General features: G+C 44.4%; 1 protein-coding gene across 4 annotated transcripts in view; it reads left to right on the top strand.

The window, feature by feature from the left end:
- The window catches only part of LOC139375188 (kinesin family member 21A), a 66,288-nt gene that overhangs the window by 39,937 nt on the left and 4,357 nt on the right, over positions 1 to 21,994 (top strand). For 2 of the 4 annotated variants that reach the window (XM_071116771.1, XM_071116754.1), the window contains 14 exons: positions 2,284 to 2,483; positions 2,721 to 2,828; positions 4,017 to 4,085; positions 4,591 to 4,739; positions 4,942 to 5,086; positions 5,254 to 5,448; positions 5,632 to 5,733; positions 6,024 to 6,189; positions 7,458 to 7,478; positions 8,307 to 8,364; positions 8,457 to 8,511; positions 14,742 to 14,953; positions 15,690 to 15,812; positions 21,799 to 21,935. In XM_071116771.1, the coding sequence (XP_070972872.1) occupies positions 2,284 to 2,483; positions 2,721 to 2,828; positions 4,017 to 4,085; positions 4,591 to 4,739; positions 4,942 to 5,086; positions 5,254 to 5,448; positions 5,632 to 5,733; positions 6,024 to 6,189; positions 7,458 to 7,478; positions 8,307 to 8,364; positions 8,457 to 8,511; positions 14,742 to 14,953; positions 15,690 to 15,812; positions 21,799 to 21,935 (1,740 nt within the window). The remainder of the gene's footprint in view (positions 1 to 2,283; positions 2,484 to 2,720; positions 2,829 to 4,016; positions 4,086 to 4,590; positions 4,740 to 4,941; positions 5,087 to 5,253; positions 5,449 to 5,631; positions 5,734 to 6,023; positions 6,190 to 7,457; positions 7,479 to 8,306; positions 8,365 to 8,456; positions 8,512 to 14,741; positions 14,954 to 15,689; positions 15,813 to 21,798; positions 21,936 to 21,994) is intronic. The other 2 variants (XM_071116781.1, XM_071116762.1) reach the window with 1 other exon arrangement.

Raw genomic sequence — 21,994 nt, forward strand, 5'->3', positions numbered from 1 at the left:
AGGCACCGATCTGGGAAAGGGTAACAAAATATGTCTACAGCATTGAAGGTCCCCAAGAACACAGTGGCCTCCATCATTCTTAAATGGAAGAAGAACCACCAAGACTCTTCCTAGAGCTGGATGCCCGGCCAAACTGAGCAATCGGGGGAGAAGGGCCTCGGTCAGGGAGGTGCCCAAGAACACGATGGTCACTCTGACAGAGCTCTAGAGTTCCTTTGTGTAGATGGGAGAACCTTCCAGAATGACAACCATCTCTGCAGCACTCCACCAATCAGTCCTTTATGGTAGAGTGGCCATTTAGAAGCCACTCCTCAGTAAAAGACACATGGCAGCCCGCTTGGAGTTTGCCAAAAGGCACCTAAAGACTCTCAGACCATGAGAAAGTGTCACGTCTGGAGGAAACCTGGCACCATCCCTAAGGTGAAGCATGGTGGTGGCAGCACCATGCTGTGGGGATGTTTTTCAGCGGCAGGGACTGGGAGTCTAGTCAGGATCGAGGGAAAGATGAACGGAGCAAAGTACAGAGAGATCCTTGAATGAAACCTGCTCCAGAGCGCTCAGGTCCTCAGACTGGGGCGAAGGTTCACCTTCCAACAGGACAACCACCCTAAGCACACAGCCAAGACAATGCAGGAGTGGCTTTTGGCCAAGTCTCAATGTCCTTGAGTGGCCCAGCCAGTCCCCGGACTTGAACCTGATTGAACATCTCTGACGAGACCAGAAAATAGCTGTGCAGCAACGCTCTCCATCCAACCTGACAGAGCTTGAGAGGGTCTGCAGAGAAGAATGAGAGAAGCTCCTCAAATACAGGTATGCCAATCTTGAAGCATCATACCCAAGAAAACTCAAGGCTGTAATCGCTGCCAAAGGTGCTTCAACAAGGTACTGAGTGAAGGGTCTGAATACTTATGTAAATGTGATATTTCAGTATGGGAAAAAATTAATACAAATGAATCCAAAAGTGTCTAAAAACCTGTTTTTGTTTTGTCATTATAGGGTATTGTATATAGATTGATGAGGGGGAAAACGATTGAATCCATTTTTAAAATAAGGCTGTAACGTAGAAAAATGTGGAAAAAGAGAAGGGGTCTGAATACTTTCCCAAATGCGCTGTATTTTCATTGATAAATCGGAGGCATATTATATTTGTGTGGTAGTGAACGGTCTTACCTGGATAACACCCCTCCATTCACCTTTTATAGCAATGAAAACACCCTCATTTGCTCTATGATTTGGAGATGATGAAACTGGGCCATGATGGTGCCTAAAAGAAAGTCCAATTTGATCCCAGCTGTGTAGAGGTGTGTGTAGAGGTGTGTGTAGAGGTGTGTGTAGAGGTGTGTGTAGAGGTGTGTGTAGAGGGTTGGGTAGAGGTGTGTAGGGGGGTGTAGAGGTGGGTAGGGGTGGGTAGGGGTGTGGGCAGAATGTTACAGTGACTTCTCCAAACTAAACATTCGTGCCGCCTAGCAAGTGACAAACACTGGTTACGTTTTCTACAAGATTGATTGTCCTTTTGAATAATTTAAAAATAAACGTTAGAACCCATACTTCTTTGCAGAAGACAACTTGTTGTTCATTATATTGTTCATCAATACATGATTGTGTTTCTATCTCCTGCCTTGGTATAGGCTCTGAAATGAAATGGGCTATGATGTCATGCACCTAATCCTATCACACAGCAAATGTAGCCGTGATGTCTCATACGGTCAAGGCTACCGGTCTATTTACTTTCCTGTATGCTTGGCTATTGAATGGGGGATTTTGATAAATTGTAGACTACTATTTGTTGTGTAGCAGGAATCATTTAAACCAGTTATGTCAGAAAGGGAGAGACGTCCTGTGATATGCGTGGAGATGCGCACACTTATCTGCCAGGTTCAAAATGTAGAACTACCAACATTTGCAGGAAAACTGGTGCAGGCAAGGTTTAGAGTATATTTGCAAGCACCTTGAGTAAATGGGGCGGCAGGGTAAGCCTAGTGGTTAGAGCGTTGGACTAGCAGCCGAAAGGTTGCAAGTTCAAATCCCTGAGCTGACAAGGTACAAATCTGTCGTTCTGCCCCTGAACAGGCAGTTAACCCACCGTTCCTAGGCCGTCATTGAAAATAAGAATTGTTTCTTAACTGACTTGCCTAGTTAAATAAAGATAAAAAATAAATAAAAATAAGACCCCTGGTGAGCAGCTGACCAATAGAATCAGGTGTGAAGGGTTACAGCAGAGCAGGAGTATTCCTTGGGTCAAAAAATGACCCTTTTGTCTCTGGTCACCCCCCCCCCCCTTAGGCTCAGTGGAGACATGCAGCGACGATAAGGCTAAGAAGATCAAGCAGGAGTACGAGAAGAAGCTGAGCATCATGAACAAGGAACTACAGAAGCTACAGTCAGCGCAGAAGGAACACGCACGCCTGCTCAAGAACCAATCCAAGTACGAGACACAGCTGAAGAAGCTCCAACTGGACGTCACAGAGATGAAGAAGACAAAGGTATCAAGAAGACGTACTTGAACCACGAACGATACGACACTGTTAACCACTGTGAGGTGTTAATGTTTGTTGGTACTGCATTGATACTGTACTGATATTGATGGGAGGAATCGGCCGGAATGAAGTCGAACAAACTGCCCAGAACAGGGTCCGCTGCTGAGTTCCATCGCTCCACTAGGAATGTTAAGTAATTCAAGACTGATATGGATGTAAATGTGAATGCGCTGTATTGTGCAGGTTCGTCTGATGAAGCAGATGAAGGATCAGCAGGAGAAGAACAGGATGACAGAGTCCAGGAGAAACCGAGAGATCGCCACCCTCAAGAAGGACCAGCGCAAACAGGAGGTGAACCATAGGATCCGTAGCTTAGTTTGTCAGGCTTGGAGCTGAACGGGCCTCTTCATCATGCTGACCCAAACTGTTTTCTTATCGCTCGTTATCCAGTGACTATAACGTTGTAGCAGTTTCACCATTTAAGCGTTCCAGCTTTAAGCACCTGTTAATGCAACTTACTGCTACTGGTGTTACTGAATCCCATGCTAATGCAACTTACTGCTACTTCTGTAACTGAATGCCATGCTAATGCAACTTAATGCTACTGGCGTTACTGAATGCCATGCTAATGCAACTTACTGCTACTGGTGTTACTGAATCCAATGCTAATGCAACTTACTGCTACTTCTGTAACTGAATGCCATGCTAATGCAACTTACTGCTACTGGCGTTAATGAATCCCATGCTAATAAACTTACTGCTACTTCTGTAACTGAATGCCATGCTAATGCAACTTACTTCTACTGGCGTTACTGAATCCCATGCTAATGCAACTTACTGCTACTTCTGTAACTGAATGCCATGTTGATGCAACTTACTGCCATTACTGAATGCCATGCTAATGCAACTTACTACACCTGGTGTTACTGAATCCCATGCTAATGCAACTTACTGCTACTTCTGTTACTGAATGCCATGTTAATGCAACTTACTTCTACTGGCGTTACTGAATGCCATGCTAATGCAACTTACTACTACTTGTGTTACTGAATCCCATGCTAATGCAACTTACTGCTACTTCTGTAACTGAATGCCATGTTAATGCAACTTACTGCCATTACTGAATGCCATGCTAATGCAACTTAGAAGGACCAGCGCAAACAGGAGGTGAACCATAGGATCCATAGCTTAGTTTGTCAGGCTTGGAGCTGAACGGGCCTCTTCATCATGCTGACCCAAACTGTTTTCTTATCGCTCGTTATCCAGTGACTATAACGTTGTAGCAGTTTCACCATTTAAGCGTTCCAGCTTTAAGCACCTGTTAATGCAACTTACTGCTACTGGTGTTACTGAATGCCATGCTAATGCAACTTACTTCTACTGGCGTTACTGAATGCCATGCTAATGCAACTTACTGCTACTGGTGTTACTGAATGCCATGCTAATGCAACTTAATGCTACTGGTGTTACTGAATCCCATGCTAATTCAACTTACTGCTACTGGCGTTACTGAATGTCATTGAAATGTGTGTTTCACAGCACCAGCTGAAGCTCCTAGAAGCCCAGAAGAGACAACAGGAGCTCATTTTGCGCAGGAAGACTGAGGAGGTGAGCAACACGTAGTAGTAAAATGATGTGGTGTACAGCAGTGCTGTAAACTATACAGTTACACAATACTAGAAAGCAGTTACACTGACATCCTGCAACAAATCACTAACTCTCAACTTGAAATGACCTAGTTGGATCTAATCATCTAAGTTCAAGAAATTTTGAAGTTTATTCTAGGACCAGAAACTAAACGCTTTTTCCCCCCAAATTCTGTTGTAACCTTTGGTACCTGGAATAGGATATTCGCCTGGGAACGGAGGATGTAGGAAACATTGGTCAGGGTCAGAGAGCAGAGGTACAGCGAGAGTAGACTGTCAATGATAGCTTTGGTTCATAAGAGTTCAACACGTCCTGAAAATCACTGATAACAAGAAACATGGCAGTTGTGTAAATAAAATATAAAACTCATACTATTCTATTAAGTTGAGCAAACTTCAGCATCAGGCGGTGGTGATTCTGGTGTTCGATGACTGTCGACTTACGTGTGTGTGTGTCTCTGTGTCAGGTGTCTGCTCTGAGGAGACAGGCCAGGCCTATGTCTGGTAAGGTGACCAGCAGGAAGGTGAGTCTCCCAGAGCCCCTCCAGGACTCCTCCCACCGACCCCCCTCAGGACGCCTGCAGTCCTCTGGCTCCACCGCCACCAACGGAACCAGGTGGGGACTGGACAACAGGTCACTGCAGCGCTGTTTTGTGTGTTTAAGTTGCTGTATTACACTGCATGGTGTGTGTGTAGAGCAATCAGTATGGCTTTTACAGCTTCTAGCGAGAGAACATGAGACTTGCATGCAACTAAAGTGTACATGCCTCAAAAGTGGTGTGTGTGTGTGTGTGTGTGTGTGTGTGTGTGTGTGTCAGGTCCTACTACAGGCGGTCAACAGGCATATATTCCACCAGAGTGGCCAGGGTGAAGTGGCAGTCTCTGGAGCGTCGTATCTCTGATGTCATCATGCAGAGGATGACCATATCCAACATGGAGTCTGAAATGAACCGCCTGCTCAAGGTAAACATGAACTGCTGGTAAACATTACATGCTGGTGAATAATGTTTACATATGGTATGATACTTACTATGTTAAACTAAATTAGCCGTGTTAGCATTAACATTAATATTAAAAACGTTGGCTAACTCTCTCTTCTCCCCCCTCCATCGTTCCTCCCTCCTCCACAGCAACGTGAGGAGCTGACCAAGCGGAGGGAGAAGGTGACCAGAAAGAGGGACAGGCTGGCGGGGGAGGGGCCTGAGGCTGAAAAGGCGGTGCTTCCCCTCAACGAGGAAGTGGACGCCGTGGTTGCCAACATCGACTACATCAACGACAGCATCGCTGACTGCCAGGCCAACATTATGCAGATGGAGGAAGCCAAGGTGACACATGCGCACAGACACGCGCAGACGCACGCACAGGCACGCACATACAGGCACGCACATACAGGCACGCACATACAGGCACACGCGCGCAGGCGTGCGTGCAGACGCACACAGGAAGGTGATTGGGCTGATATTAGGCAGTTTTTATAGACTGTGTAACCATAATATCTACATTTACAGGAGGAGGTTGACACGGTGGATGTTTCCGCAGTCATCAGCTCCTGTACCCTAACAGAAGCCCGCTTCCTGCTGGACCACTTCATGTCTATGGCCATCAACAGAGTAAATAACTTACTGCCGTTTACCTGTCCCTCCCTAGTTCCTACCCCGTCTCTCACACCATTGGTTTATCTGAGAATTGACTCCATATGGTTCCATATGTACCCAATTAAAGTCTGTTTCTACGATTGTTAATGTGTTTAATTCTGTGTGTATATGCACAAGCACCCTCCTCATTGTGTATTCATCTTTTGTGTGTGTACTGTGAAGTATTACACACAAGCATAGCTCTGATTGCTGACTTTTAGTGCGACCCTTCTTATAGCTGACTTTTGACCTCTAACCAATCCCAGGGTCTGCAGGCGGCTCAGAGGGAGTCCCAGGTGAAGGTGATGGAGGGCAGGCTGAAGCAGACTGAGATCACCAGCGCCACTCAGAACCAGCTGCTGTTCCACATGCTGAAGGAGAAGGCTGAGTTTAACCCCGAACTGGACGCCCTGCTGGGGAACGCTCTGCAAGGTAACAGCACTAGCCACAACCTGCCAGCCACACACTGCCAGATGTATACAGACGTAAGATCAACAGGAAATTTAAAGCTTGTAGTGTATTCAAGATTTAAAAAGGCTTCTAAAGTTTGTAGTTTCCACTTTAAAATGTCAGACTTGATTTGCCCTAATGAAACATTAATCATTTGGGGATTATTTTCCTGCTGTTGCGAACTGGCTCAAATTACGGTCCTACATCCTGTAGTTCAGTCCAAGGCCTTGACCCCTGACCTACTCAGCCTTTGCCACTGGCAGTCCATGAGGTCAAGCCCACAGCGCTAACAGGTCTGGCTCACCCCATAATTATGTAGGATTGAAGCAATAACTTAGCCAAGGTATCTAAGCAAAGGCATTGAAATGTACCTGCGTGTTTGTGTTCACCTTGTCAGCACACTGATTTGTTGGGATGGCCTCCAGAACCAGGGCTGGGTGGCTATGGTGTACTGCATGATGATTTGGGCCTGTTTCAGTTGATGTTGCTCATTGCCTCCTCCTGAATAGATGCTGCTTTTAAAAGTCACCCCAACAAATTGTTGCAATCACACAAAAGTCAGTTGGACTAAGCAAGCCTCTCTGGCTCTGTCGTTTTTGTGTTCCATTATTTATCAAGTTTGAAAACCCATCTGTTTTTGACCTTTTTGTTTCATGGTTTGTATGGTTAGAGAGAGGTTTTTTGTTATGGGGTTGACATTTTGTTATGGTTCCATTGAACCAGTATCTGTTGAGGAGGATGCCCTGACTGTTGAATAGTAGACCGAGCACTCATATGCTGTCTTTTCTTTTGTTTTTCATTATGAATGAATGTGTTTTGTTTATGGGGGAATGAATGTGTTTTGATTATGGAGGAATGAATGTGTTTTGATTTATGGGGAATGAATGAATGTGTTTTGATTTATGGGGAATGAATGAATGTGTTTTGATTATGGGGGAATGAATGTGTTTTGATTATGGGGGAATGAATGAATGTGTTTTGATTATGGGGGAATGAATGAATGTGTTTTGATTTATGGGGAATGAATGAATGTGTTTTTGATTATGGGGGAATGAATGTGTTTTGATTATGGGGGAATGAATGTGTTTTGATTATGGGGGAATGAATGTGTTTTGATTATGGGGGAATGAATGTGTTTTGATTATGGGGGAATGAATGTGTTTTGATTATGGGGGAATGAATGAATGTGTTTTTGATTTGTGTGTTGCCTTTTTTCTGTTCCCCTGCCCATGGTGCCTTAATGTATACAGAGCTAGGTAACATGCCATTGGGTAAGTAACAGACACCAGACTCTCTCTCTCTCTCTCTATATATATATATATATATGTTTATATGAATGCATGGGTCCCCCTCCTGGAAACTAACTCAGCAACATAACATGAGCAGGTGCATGAGGTGTAATGTCTTCAGGCCTCCCTCCATCTGTCAGCTGACCCTCCTTCTCTTCCTCCCAATGTGAAAGAACCCCTCTCCCAGTGTGTTACAGCCATCATGCCTAATAGTGTAGCACCTGCTAATATAACTACTGTACCTGTATCTTTAGAGGACCCTGCCCTTCACAGGTAAAACCAGGAAGTTAGTCTCAGTTGAACCCTGTAGGCAAACCATACTGACAGTCAGACTAATGATTCCAACCTTGTTGACCTCTCATAGCCCCTCACACCTGACCTCTCTTTACCCTCTCACCCTTTCAACCCCTGAGCCCTGTCAATGCTTCCATCTCAGAGACAGGACAAGGACCAGTTCTTTTTAGGACTTTTCAAGCAACCTGTATAAAACGGCATGGCGCTGCGCTGACATCATGTGCTTCTTCTCCTTGTCCATTATCATCACATCTACCTTGTTCAATAATCTAAACCACATCTTGTTAACATCTGTTTGTAGCCAACACAGTACTAGCATAACCTTTGGTTCAATAAAAGGTTTTACCCTTGTTCCATGTTTGGTTGGACAATGGGCAGGTATTTGGACTACTAGACAGAACAAACTTAAGTTTGTTGTTATTTAGTCATAACACACAAAGAATAATACTTGTCTATGGATGTTGTTTGGTTCTGACATGCAGTACAACTGATGTTTTTGGTCCTTGAATTTCACAGAGAACGGGGATGACAGCAGCAGTGACGAATCTGCCCAGAGTCCTGCAACAGAGGGACAGTCAGTATCACTCAAATTACATTTTTTTTTAATTAGTTAACATTTGACTTATGGTTTTATGGTAACTCATTCATTTCACTTCCTCGTTCCAGCTCCCTGGCATCAGATCTAATGAAACTCTGTGGAGAGACCAAAACAAGGAGCAAGGTATGATTATCAGCCTGTTAGTGTGTGTTTTACTGTCCTCGTGGGGACGTGTGTATGGTCTTGTTTAACTATCCTCGTGGGGACGTGTGTGTGGTGTTGTTTAACTATCCTTGTGGGGACGTGTGTGTGTGGTCTTGTTTTACTATCCTCGTAGGGACGTGTGTGTGTGGTCTTGTTTAACTATCCTCGTGGGGACGTGTGTGTGTGGTCTTGTTTTACTATCCTCGTAGGGACGTGTGTGTGTGGTCTTGTTTTACTAACCTCGTAGGGACGTGTGTGTGTGGTCTTGTTTAACTATCCTCGTGGGGACGTGTGTGTGGTCTTGTTTAACTATCCTCGTGGGGACATGTGTGTGTATGTGTGGTCTTGTTTTACTATCCTCGTAGGGACGTGTGTGTGTGGTCTTGTTTTACTAACCTCGTAGGGACGTGTGTGTGGTCTTGTTTTACTGTCCTCGTGGGGACGTGTGTGTGTGTGTGGTCTTGTTTTACTGTCCTCGTGGGGACGTGTGTGTGTGGTCTTGTTTTACTAACCTCGTAGGGACGTGTGTGTGGTCTTGTTTTACTGTCCTCGTGGGGACGTGTGTGTGTGTGTGTGTGTGTGTGTGTGTGGTCTTGTTTTACTAACCTCGTGGGGACGTGTGTGTGGTCTTGTTTTACTGTCCTCGTGGGGACGTGTGTGTGTGTGTGTGGTCTTGTTTTACTGTCCTCGTGGGGACGTGTGTGTGTGGTCTTGTTTTTCAAACCTCGTGGGGACGTGTGTGTGTTTGTGTGTGGTCTTGTTTTACTGTCCTCGTGGGGACGTGTGTGTGTGTGGGGGGGGTCTTGTTTTACTGTCCTTGTAGGCAGGGACGGACTGGGAATGGAAAATGGCCCTGGACTTTTTGACTCAGACCGGCCCATCAAACGCCCCCAGCGATACACCACAACCCACGTCACGTCAACAAGATTACTGAACAATATTTATAACAATAACTTTAGTTAAATAGAACAAGGGGAATGTGTTGCTCTTAGGAGGAGGCTGGCTAGAAGGAGCACATATTGGCATAATGGCACTGGTAGCAAGGTGGCAAGAATCTCTGGAACCATCTGACCAGTAAAATAAATAATACAGGATGAAATGTGTTGGTGAAAAGACTAAAGTAGGCAAGTCATAGAATAAAATGTAAATAAACATATTTCCTACCTCAAATGATCAATTTCTGCAGCAGCTCACTTCTCTCAGCAGTGCCATCTATAACCAGGTCCCTGTCCAGGGCCTTTAAAACATCTCGCTCAGTAGCCATGAGCATAAAAGCCTCCAGGTGCTGTTGGGAGAGTGCTCCTGAGCCTACTCTTGATGAATTTCAGAGTAGAGAAGCTCTGCTCGTAAGCTACCTGGGTTACTGCCAGGGTAAGTAGGAACATGTAAGCAAGGCCCAGGATGTGGTATGTGCCGGTCAATAGGTTGTACTGACTAAGAATACGGTAGCAACACACTGGACAGTCCTTGCTAGAGCTCTTGTTCCCTTGTTCATTATCTCCACCTCGTCTTCATTTCCTTCGGGTCCATGATCCTCCATAGTCCTGGTTGTGTATTCTTCAAATCCTAATTGTTTTAACCTAGTCCGCTGTTCTGCCAGACTCATGAGCTCACTCTGTAAACTGGCCACCGTTGCTCTGCTGCCAAATTTGATCAAACATTTGCTTACATTTGCTGTAGAAGGCCACTGGCACTGGATGTTAGCTGACTAAAGTTTTTAGGGTCCAGAAGTGCCATGTCGGCATACAAAGTGTCATTACTCAGAAATTGCAGATGGATGCTATCTATAACTGTATCCAGAATTTGATTATGGACACCAATCCTGTATTCACTCTCTGCCCCAGTAAATGTCTTGTTTTGTGCCATCTCTCCAGCCATGGTTTTCTTCTTTCGAGCCCTTTTCATTGGTAGAGTGGTTTCGAACTCCAGCTCTGTTTCCTCATCCCGTTCCTGCAACTTCCTGTTGGCCCACTGAACAAATGTTTCTGCAGCTACCTTGACTTTTTCTAAATGTCTAGCCATTCCTTTCAGCTACTCCTCTGTAGACACAACCATACCATGTGCAGACAGAATGCCCATTCCACTTGTTTGAAGATATTTTGAGACTGGTGAGGCAACCTAAAATATTCTGAGGAATATCTGAGCTGTAAGTATTGTTTCATACTTCAGCAACCCCTCAACGTATCCTTGTGCCTTGACCCGTGCAGTAGTGTTGATGTTTTTCTGATCTTCTGTGGTTGAAAGTGTGAGAAGGACGTCAACATACAGACCCTCATCTGGATTTCCAAAAGCTCCAAACACCTTCTTTAAGGCACTGTCTTTAGCCCACCAGCGTGTCTCTCCAATTGGAGCAAGACGTCTCCCAAATGTTCATCCTCTGGTAGCATTCACGGAAGAACACAGCTATGTTGTTAATGAGTGACTCACTTGCCAAGACACTCTGTGTTGTGTCTGCCAAACCAAGGTTAATAATGTGTGCATAGCACCGCACTTGATTGGTGGACTTTCCAGGGAGCAGGGCAGAGAAGCCTTTATACTGGCCTTGCATACTGGAGGCTCCATCAGTGGAATTGACAAGGCACTTGCTGATGTCAAGCTTCATGTTTTCCAGTACCTCACTCAGTACCTGGACAAAGTATTGTCCAGTGGATGCCTCATGGATGATGTTGATCTTGTGTTGTTGTAATATCCTGCATAATGTCAGTCTGGACTGAAAACATACCAGTTTCCTGGATTTCACTTGCTATGGTGGCCTGTGTGTTGTGTGGTGGTAATGACGTTATCGATGGTAGTCTTTGATAATAGAGTGATTGGAGAGCCTCTGCCCCCTCGTGACCCAGACTCAAGCAGTTTCCGGGTTTTCTCTATGCAGGCAGTGAGATGCTCCTTCACACACAGGTCGTACTTTCCCACCAGAATGAACATCTCTAAAAATGTGTCATGGTCAATGCTGCTGTCATCTAGCATCTAAGCTGCTTCAGACTGCATGCCTCTGTAGCTCAGACCCCTCTTGTTTATGACTTTAACAACATCTATAATGCGCTCTAGCACTTGCCTTCTTCTGCGTACTTGCTCTCCATGAGCAGACATCTGACTGCCGATGAACAGGCTCTCAATGTTAACTTCAGAGGACCTTAAGAAAATAGGCCTCAGCATAACCTCTATGCATAATGCTGTTCTCATTCTCTTCCACTCTGATGGATATGCTTCCAGTCTGCTATTCTCTGTTGGCTTTGCAAATGCCATACAAATGAATTAGAATAAAGCATGGTTCTCTTCACCACTTCCTGTTGGTCCCATCTTTACAAAAGAAAACCTTCTGCACCACAGACTTTTCACACTTTTGTTGGAGGTGGAAACTAAAAAAACATATCTATGTCCCCTGACTTCAGCCTCAGTGGCAGTGTCATCCTGGCTCTGGCTCAATCTACATCTGTCCACTGCAGATGCACTATCCTCAACCTGGATGAGAAATTAGTATAAATGTGTATATTAGTATAATATTATACATTATTATATTAACATTTTACTTTTTATTTAGACTCAGTTAAAAAAAGTCCTCTCACTGTCAACTGCGTTTATTTTCAGCAAACATAACATTTGTAAATATATGTTTGAACATAACAAGATTCAACAACTGAGACATAAACTGAACAAGTTCCACAGACATGTGACTAACAGAAATGGAATAATGTGTCCCTGAGATCCGGGCTCTTCGCTGGCCATGGCAGAACACTGACATTCCTGTCTTGCAGGAAATCACGCACAGAACGAGCAGTATGGCTGGTGGTATTGTCATGCTGGAGGGTCATGTCAGGATGAGCCTGCAGGAAGGGTACCACATGAGGGAGGAAGATGTCTTCCCTGTAACGCACAGCGTTGAGATTGCCTGCAATGACAACAAGCTCAGCCCGATGATGCTGTGACACACCGCCCCAGACCATGACCGACCCTCCACCTCCAAATCGATCCCACTCCAGAGTACAGGCCTCGGTGTAACGCTCATTCCTTCGACGATCAACGCGAATCCGACCATCACCCCTGGTGCGACAAAACCGCAACTTGTGAGTGAAGAGCACTTTTTGCCAGTCCTGTCTGGTCCAGCGACGGTGGGTTTGTGCCCATAGGCGACGTTGTTGCCGGTGATGTCTGGTGAGGACCTGCCTTACAACAGACCTACAAGCCCTCAGTCCAGCCTCCCTCAGCCTATTGCGGACAGTCTGAGCACTGATGGAGGGATTGTGCGTTCCTGGTGTAACTCGGGCAGTTGTTGTTGCCATCCTGTACCTGTCCCGCAGGTGTGATGTTCAGATGTACCGATCCTGTGCAGGTGTTACACGTGGTCTGCCACTGCGAGGACGATCAGCTGTCCGTCCTGTCTCCCTGTCTTAGGCGTCTCACAGTACAGACATTGCAATTTATTTCCCTGGCCACATCTGCAGTCCTCAAGCCTTCTTGCAGCATGCCTAAGGCACGTTTACGCAGATGAGCAGGGACCCTGGGCATCTTTCCTTTGGTGTTTTTCACAGTCAGTAGAAAAGCCTCTTTAGTGTCCTAAGTTTTCATAACTGTGACCTTAATTGCCTACCGTCTGTAAGCAGTTAGTGTCTAAACGACCGTTCCACAAGTGCATGTTCATTAATTGTTTATGGTTCATTGAACAAGCATTGGAAACAGTGTTTAAACCCTTTACAATGAAGATCTGTGAAGTTAATTTGTAAAAATCCAAATATCTTTGAAAGACACGGTCCTGAAAAAGGGGCGTTTCTTTTTTTGCTGAGTTTAGTATGTTAGTATTATGTTAATTATATAATGTTAGTATTTTCATATAATAGTATATTATATGCCACTAGTATAATATTTATTCCAATTGGACAGCAGTTGAAGAAATACACAACCAGCATTTATCATTTATGTAGGCTTTGTTCCGTCATTAAATTATTGTGCAAGAAAAATGGTCTACATTGGTGGCTAGTCTCTAGTTTGTTAATGCTAAGTACTAATTTACCATCCCTTGTGTGTGTGTGGTCTTGTCCCCTCGAGGATAGTAAAACGTGTGTCAAATCAAATTTTATTTGTCACATACACATGGTTAGAAGATGTTAATGCGAGTGTAGCGAAATGCTTGTGCTTCTAGTTCCGACAATGCAGTAATGACCAAGAGTAATCTAACCTAATAATTTCACAACTACCTTATACACACAGGTGTAAAGGGATGAAGAATATGTACATAAAGATATATGAATGAGTGATGGTACAGAACAGCATAGGCAAGATGCAGTAGATGGTATCGACTAGAGTATATACATATGAGATGAGTAATGTAGGGTAAGTGGCATTGTGTGTTTGAGGTTTTGTTTTACTGTCCTCTTGTGGACAAATTTGTGTGTGGTCTTGTTTTGCTGTCTTCGTGGGGACGTGTGTGTCTGAGGTCTTGTTTTACTGTCCTATTGGGGACAAATTTGTGTGTGGTCTTGTTTTGCTGTCCTTGTGTGTGGTCTTGTTTTACTGTCCTCGTGTGTGTGTGTGTGTGTGTGTGTGTGTGTGTGTGTGTGTGGTCTTGTTTTGCTGTCCTCGTGTGGTCTTTTTTTTGCTGTCCTCCTGGGGACGTGTGTGTGTGTGGTCTTGTTTTACTGTCCTCGTGGGGACGTGTGTGTGTGAGGTCTTGTTTTACTGTCCTCGTGGGGACGTGTGTGTGTGAGGTCTTGTTTTACTGTCCTCGTGGAGACGTGTGTGTGTGTGTGTGGTCTTGTTTTACTGTCCTCGTGGGGACGTGTATGTGTGGTCTTGTTTTACTGTCCTTGTGGGGACGTGTGTGTGTGTGTGTGTGAGGTCTTGTTTTACTGTCCTCGTGGGGACGTGTGTGTGTGTGGTCTTGTTTTACTGTCCTCGTGGGGACGTGTGTGTGTGTGGTCTTGTTTTACTGTCCTCGTGGGGACGTGTGTGTGTGTGTGTGTGTGTGTGTGAGGTCTTGTTTTACTGTCCTCGTGGAGACGTGTGTGTGTGTGGTCTTGTTTTACTGTCCTCGTGGGGACGTGTATGTGTGGTCTTGTTTTACTGTCCTCGTGGGGACGTGTGTGTGTGTGTGTGTGTGTGTGTGTGAGGTCTTGTTTTACTTCCTCCTGGGGGTGTGTGAGGTCTTGTGTGTTTAGTCTTCCTCTTCCAAGCTTGTTGTTTTCTTGAATGTAAATATGTTTCCCCCCTCACAGGCTCGTAGAAGAACCACCACTCAGATGGAGTTGCTCTACGCCAATAGTGACGCTGCCCCTGACATGCCCAGCGGAGATTTCTCCTCCCCCTGTCTCCCATTGGCTGAAACACCAGAAGAGGGCAGAGATCCTGAGACCCCCATTGGCTCATCAGTCAGGGACAGAGACTTTATGGCTCATTCTCCTGGCTTGGCCTCTAAGATGGGCAGCATGTAAGTCTGGGCCAGCTCGTGCTGACTGCTAACCAGCTACTTCCTGCATGTTCATAGAACTGCTGCTTAATCTGTTTTCAATTTGGCTGACTTTGCCCGCCATGTTCTTTAAACCTGCCCTATTGGATTGTAAGTCTCCTTCCTAGGCCAGTAGAAACCAAAACCTTATTCCTTTAGAAATAACACTAATACTACAGACAATCAAATGCATGCACACACAGAGACAGGCACATGATTATAAGGCTTGTACAGTATGATCATGCAGGTCTCATGTTCTCCCGCTAGATGTTATGCTCCAACTGCAATAGCCCTATGTTTACTTTCCACAACAATAACAGCTTCATCTTTTAACATTTAACTCAGAGTTAATAATGCTAGCCAGTAGTGCACAGTAGCTTTCTATGGCTTGAGCAGCAATACCTTTTCTGAGTTGCTGGAGTGTTAGCTGAGAACCAATTCTAGTGGGACTTGATTTAGTAAGATGTGGAGCTGGGGACTGATTTGAGTGTGACAGAGTATAGCCCTAATGCTACACCATAGTGTCCTGATGAACCACGAGCTCTGTGAAGGAGGACGTCTTTGTTGGGACTGAATGTCAGGTAACAGTGTGCTGTGTGTGTACTGCATGCTCACCGCCTCCACATTTGTTTTATTTCTTATTTTGTTTACATCCTTGTTGTCCTTTTTGTTCCTTATGTTTTATGTCGTTGCTAATAACAACCAAACTAAATGTTAGTTCCGGCTCCATGGCTGCCTCCTCCTCGGGGGCGGAAAAGAGAGTTCCAGAGCCCTCGCCGCTCTCTCGCAGGAAGACCTATGACAGGGCACAAGCGGCGGCTAAGGTCAAGGAGATCAAACAGTAAGAGACTAGCGACGCTCTGGTGGCCGGAGGCCAAAAGCACATGTTTTCCCAACAGACCATGATATCCACCTTTCCCTTTTCTTAATTTCCTATCTCAGGGAGCATGTGGTATCTTAATCAACAAGTATCTGCCTGGTGTGATTATAAACTTACCCTGCCAAGTTCTGCACTGAATGTCAAGTAATGAGCTTACTCTTGGGAAATATAGTTAAATATGTTCCTATTTCCCTCTTGAATGAGATGAAATGATTAACTTCTGTTACTCAAAGTGATTCTTTAGTATTCCATTTTAATTCAGTGTTCAACTTGGCCCTCTCAACCTCTTCAAACCCTCTTATGCAAATATGGCAAATACGATATATAAATCCTATATATTGTCATTACAGTGCTAACCAGTTGTTCCTCTCAAACGCTTTGAAGTGGATGTAATCTAAAAAGCTAAAGGTTGGGGTGAGGGGAACCATGCTGAAAGCTGTTTCCATTTTGATTCAAACCCTGAGGGAACAAACGGTCTTTCCTGATCAGTTCTCAGGACCCCAGGTGATGAGCGTGCACAACTCAATGTTTTCACCCAAACATGAAAAGACTTGTGCTGAGTCTCAGAAATGAGCGCAGAGCCTCCTGTGTTTTAAAAGCGTTCTAAAAGGAAGTGAAGAAGGGGATAGTTTCCAACAATGAAAGATGTTTGTATTTTAGCCTGTACTATCTGCGGTCTGCAGGTGTCTGCTATCCAAAGTTTTAGAACACCTACTTATTCAAGGGTTTTTCTTTATTTTTTACACATTGTAGAATAATACTGAAGACATCGAAACTATGAAATAACACATATGAAATCATGTAGTAACCAAAAAAGTGTTATGCTATATTATATGATTAACTTCTGTTTCTCAAAGTGATTCTCAAATATATGCTATATTTGAGATTCTTCAAATAGCCACCCTTTGCCTTGATGACAGCTTTACACACTCTTGGCATTCTCTCAACCAGCTTCACCTGGAATGCTTTTCCAACAGTTGTGAAGGAGTTCCCACAAATGCTTGTTGGCTGCATTTCCTTAAGTCAGTGGGCCGACTCACCCCAAACAATCTCAATTTGGTTGAGTTCGGGGGATTGTGGAGGCCAGGTCATCTGATGCAGCACTCCATCACTCTCCTTCTTGGTAAAATACCCATTACACAGCCCGGAGGTGTGTTGGGTCATTGTCCTGTTGGAAAAAAACAAATGATAGTCCCACTAAGCACAAACCAGATGAGATGGTGTACAGAATGCTGTGGTAGCCATACTGGTTAAGTGTGCCTTGAATTCTAAATAAATCACAGACCGTGTCACCAGCAAAGCACCCCCACACCATAACACCACCTCCTCCATGCTTCACGGTGGGAACCACACATGCAGAGATCATCCGTTCACCCACACCATGTCTCACAAAGACACAGCAGTTGGAGCCAAAAATCTCCAATTTGGTCTCCAAATTTCCACCGGTCTAATGTCCATTGCTCGTGTTTCTTGGCCCAAGCATGTCTCTTCTTCTTATTGGTGTCCTTTAGTAGTGGTTTCTTTGCAGCAATTTGACCATGAAGGCCTGATTCACACAGTCTTCTCTGAACAGTCAATATTGAGATGTGTCTGTTACTGTGAAGCATTTATGTGGGCTGCAATTTCTGAGGCTGGTAACTCTAATGAACTTATCTTCTGCAGCAGAGGCAACTGAGTTTTCCATTCCTCTGGCGGTCCTCATGAGAGCCAGTTTCATCATAGTGCTTGATGGTTTTTGCATCTGCATTTGAAGAAACGTTCAAAGTTCGTGAAATGTTGCGTATTGACTGACCTTCATGTCTTAAAGTAATGATGGACTGCCGTTTCTCTTGGCTTATTTGAGCTGTTCTTGCCATAATATGTACATGGTCTTTTACCAAATAGGGCCATCTTCTGTATACCTTGTCACATCACAACTGATTGGCTCAAACACATTAAGAAGGAAAGAATGTCCACAAATTACCTTTTAAGAAGGCACATCTGTTAATTGAAGTGCATTCCTGGTGACTACCTCATGAAGCTGGTTGAGAGAATGCCAAGAGTGTGCAAAGCTGTCATCAAGGCAAAGGGTGGCTACTTTGAAGAATCTCAAATATATTTGTTTAACACTTTTTTGATTACTACATGATTTCATATGTATTATTTCATAGTTTTTATGTCTTCACTATTATTCTACAATGATGAAAATGGTCATTTAAAAACTTTGGACCGGTAGTGTATGTGTGTGCGTCCATGAATGTGCATTTCCACTGGGGTGTGTGTGTGTGTGTGTGTGTGTGTGTGTGTGTGTGTGTGTGTGTGTGTGTGTGTGTGTGTGTGTGTGTGTGTGTGTGTGTGTGTGTGTGTGTGTGTGTGTGTGTGTGTGTGTGTGTGTGTGTGTGAGAGAGAGAACCTGTACACTGTACACACTCAGTTCAAAGGCAACTGACTTGTCCTCTGCTTATGTATGTAAACTGAGCCTCAGCCTCCCTGTCCATTGTACCAGCTGTGAGACGAGGAACTCGGACGCCAGCACCCCGTCTCCCCCATCCTCCCCCTCCACCCGTCCTCGTAGCCAAGGCAACGTATTTGTACGTCTGACAGGGTGTCTGGAGAGAGCAGACAGACTGCAGGATAAGTAAGAGGAAGACCTGCAGTGCTGTGAAAAAGTATTTGCCCCCTTCCTGATGTCTTATGTTTTTGCACATTTGTCACACTTAAATGTTTCAGATCATCAAACTAATTTTAATATTACACAAAGATAACCCAAGTAAACACAAAATGCAGTTTTTAAGTGATAGCCTTTTTCCCTTAATAAATAACATTTTCCGAACCTTCTTGGCCCTATGTGACAAAGTAATCCCCCCCTTGTTAAATCATGAATTTACTGTGGTTAATCACATTTTTTGGAAAGCAGAGTTCAATTTCACTAGCCACACCCAGGCCTGATTACTGCCAGACCTGTTGAATCAAGAAATCAATTAAATAGAACCTGTCTCACAAAGTGAAGTAGGCCAAAAGATCTCAAAATGCAAGACATCATGCCGCGATCCAAAGAAATTCAGGAACAGATGAGAAACAAAGTCATTGACATCTATCAGTCTAGAAAGGGTTACAAAGCCATTTCTAAAGCTTTGGGACTCCAGCGAGCCACGGTGAGAGCCATTATCCACAAATGGAGAAAATTTGGAACAGTGGTGAACCTTCCCAGGAGTGGCCGGCCTACCAAAATTACCCCAAGAGCGCAGCGACGACTCATCCAAGAGGTCACAAAAGAACCCACAACAACATCTAAAGAACTGCAGGCCTCACTTGCTTCAGTTAAGGTCAGTGTTCATGACTCAGAGACTGGGAAAAAATGGCATCCATGGCAGAGTTCCAAGGCAAAACCACTGCTGACCAAAAATAACATAAAGGCTCGTCTCACTTTTGGCAAAAAAAAAACATCTTGATGATCCCCAAGACTTTTGGGAAAATATTCTGTGGACTGACGAGACAAAAGTTGAACTTTTTGGTAGGTGTACGTCCCGTTACATCTGGCATTTCAGAAAAAGAACATCATACCAACAGTCAAGTATGGTGGTGGTAGTGTGAGGGGCTGCTTCAGGACCTGGACGACTTGCTGTAATTGATGGAACCATGAATTCTGCTCTCTACCAAAAAATCCTGAAGGAGAATGTCCAGCCATCAGTTCGTGACCTCAAGCTGAAGCGCACTTGGGTTCTGCAGCAGGACAATGATCCAAAACACACCAGCAAGTCCACCTCTGAATGGCATAAAAAAATAAAGGTTTTGGAGTGGGCCTAGTCAAAGTCCGGACTTGAATCCGATTGAGATGCTGTGGCGTGACCTTAAAAAGGTGGTTCACGCTAGAAAACCCTCGAATGTGGCTGAATTAAAACAATTCTGCAAAGACGAGTGCCAAAATTCCTCAACAGCGATGTGAAAGACTCATTGCCAGTTATCGCAAACACTTGATTGCAGTTGTTGCTGCTGAGGGTGGCACAACCAGTTATTAGGTTTAGGGGGCAATTACTTTTTCACATAGGGCCATGAAGGTTTGGGTAGTTTAAAAACTGCATTTTGTGTTATCTTTGTGTAATATTAAAATTTGTTTGATCTGTGACAAATGTGCAAAAAAATAAGAAATCAGGAAGGGGGCAAATGCTTTTTCACAGCACTGTAAGTTATAAGTAATAAGCATACATGTATAGTTAAGTTATACGCATTGAATAAGAAATGACCATTACTTTTAGTTCAAAAAGTTAGTTGTAGTCTATACAACAAATGTTATGAGCAAAGAAGGAGGCCTTGGCAGTCAAGTGACCAATCACATCTATTGTTTACAGGTATGTTTATTAGGTAGGCTATGATATTGGGATTGGTGAGCTCTCTCTCAACTGCACATTAGGAGCTACATCTAAACCACTCATAACACTTTGTCACCTCTCCTCTAGCAAGATTTAGATTTTAGAAAACTTTATTGTCCACAGAAATCCCCTGTCCTGTTCTAGATCACCTTCCATTTCCCACACCCACAAGAGATAATTGAAAATGTCAATCAAATCAAAGTTTATTTGTCGCATACACAGATTAGCAGATGTTAAAGCAAGTGCAACAAAATGCTATGTGGTGTGTGTGTATGGACAATATATAAGTAGGAAAAATACTGTATGTACAGCAGTAGTTATATAGGATGAGCTATGTCCAGAATACAGTATGTACATATGAAGTGAGTAATTGATTAGCTTAATTTCTCAGAGATCAAATGACATTTCAACAAAATGATGTTGCAGGATGTGGATAGAGGTGTGCTCACTCTGCTGTCTCCTGTAGTCCAAGATCAACACCTTTGTTTTGTTGACGTTGAGGGAGAGGTTATTTTCCTGGCACCACTCAGCCAGGACTCTCGACTCCTCCCTGTAGGCTGTGTCGTCATTGTTAATAATCAGGCCTACCGTTGGTGTCATCAACAAACTTGATGATTGAGGTGGATGAACAGGGTGTACAGGAGGGGGCTGAGCACACACCCCTGTGGGGTCCTCGTGTTGAGGATCAGCATGTGTCGAGGATCAGCGTGGCTGAGGTGTTGTTGCCTACCTTCACCGCCTGGGGTCGCCTCGTCAGGAACTTAGTGATGATCTTGGAGGGCACTATTGTGTTGAAGGCTGAGCTGTAGCATAGATTCTGATTGGTCAGACCAGCTTTGAACAGGGGTGCTTCCTGTTTAAGTTTCTGGAAGAGCAGAATGGAGGAGTGTTCTGATTTGCCGAACAGAGGAGGTCCTTATAGCCGTCCCGGAAGGGAGAGTAACAATGATCAAGTGTCTTCTATCCACGTTTAGCACAGGACATGTGTTGGTAGAATTTCTTAAGCATTTTCCTCAGATTTCCTTTCCAGTGATCTATTTTCCTTCTGTTCACATAGCGTGGATGAAGTCTCCACCTATGTCATTTCCTTACACAGTCACACGGTGCGCTTTATCTGGTGTGTCAACAACTTTTATTCAAGAACAAGAATTAAAGTTTCAAGTGAAAGTACTGTCATTGTAGAAGGATTGTGTTGATATGAAGAACAAAATGTTACTGTCAGCTCTATTGAAAATCTCTGCCAGTTACGCCACCAACATCTACTTGTCTGCCCGTGTCTCAGGCAGTGTGATGTCCTTTGTATGGCTCCGTTCAGCTCTTGCCCCGTGTCTCAGGCAGTGTGATGTCCTTTGTATGGTTCCGTTCAGCTCTTGCCCCGTGTCTCAGGCAGTGTGATGTCCTTTGTATGGTTCCGTTCAGCTCTTGTTAGCCTGACCATTCTTGTCACTTTGGGAACTTTGTTTTTACTTTCATTTGCAGCATGTTGCTAACTGGCATGTAAATGTGTGCCTGCAGTGGTAGGCGGAAACCGGTCACCATTTTCTCTGACCCTGCTATTGACATCTGTGTGTGTGTGTGTGTGGTTTCTTCCTCTCTAGAGGGGTAATCAACCCAGTGCCCTCTTCAAAGGGCAGTCGGTCAGCAACACTACAGTGTGTCCATGTGGCTGAGGGTCACACTAAAGCGGTGTTGTGTGTCGACTCTACTGATGACCTCCTCTTCACCGGCTCCAAAGGTCAGTCTCTGTCCACTTCTCTTCCTCACTCACCTTCATCAGCGGATCAATAATGTCTC

This window comes from Oncorhynchus clarkii, chromosome 2 (assembly GCF_045791955.1).
Source record: "Oncorhynchus clarkii lewisi isolate Uvic-CL-2024 chromosome 2, UVic_Ocla_1.0, whole genome shotgun sequence".
NCBI classification, from domain to species: domain Eukaryota; kingdom Metazoa; phylum Chordata; class Actinopteri; order Salmoniformes; family Salmonidae; genus Oncorhynchus; species Oncorhynchus clarkii.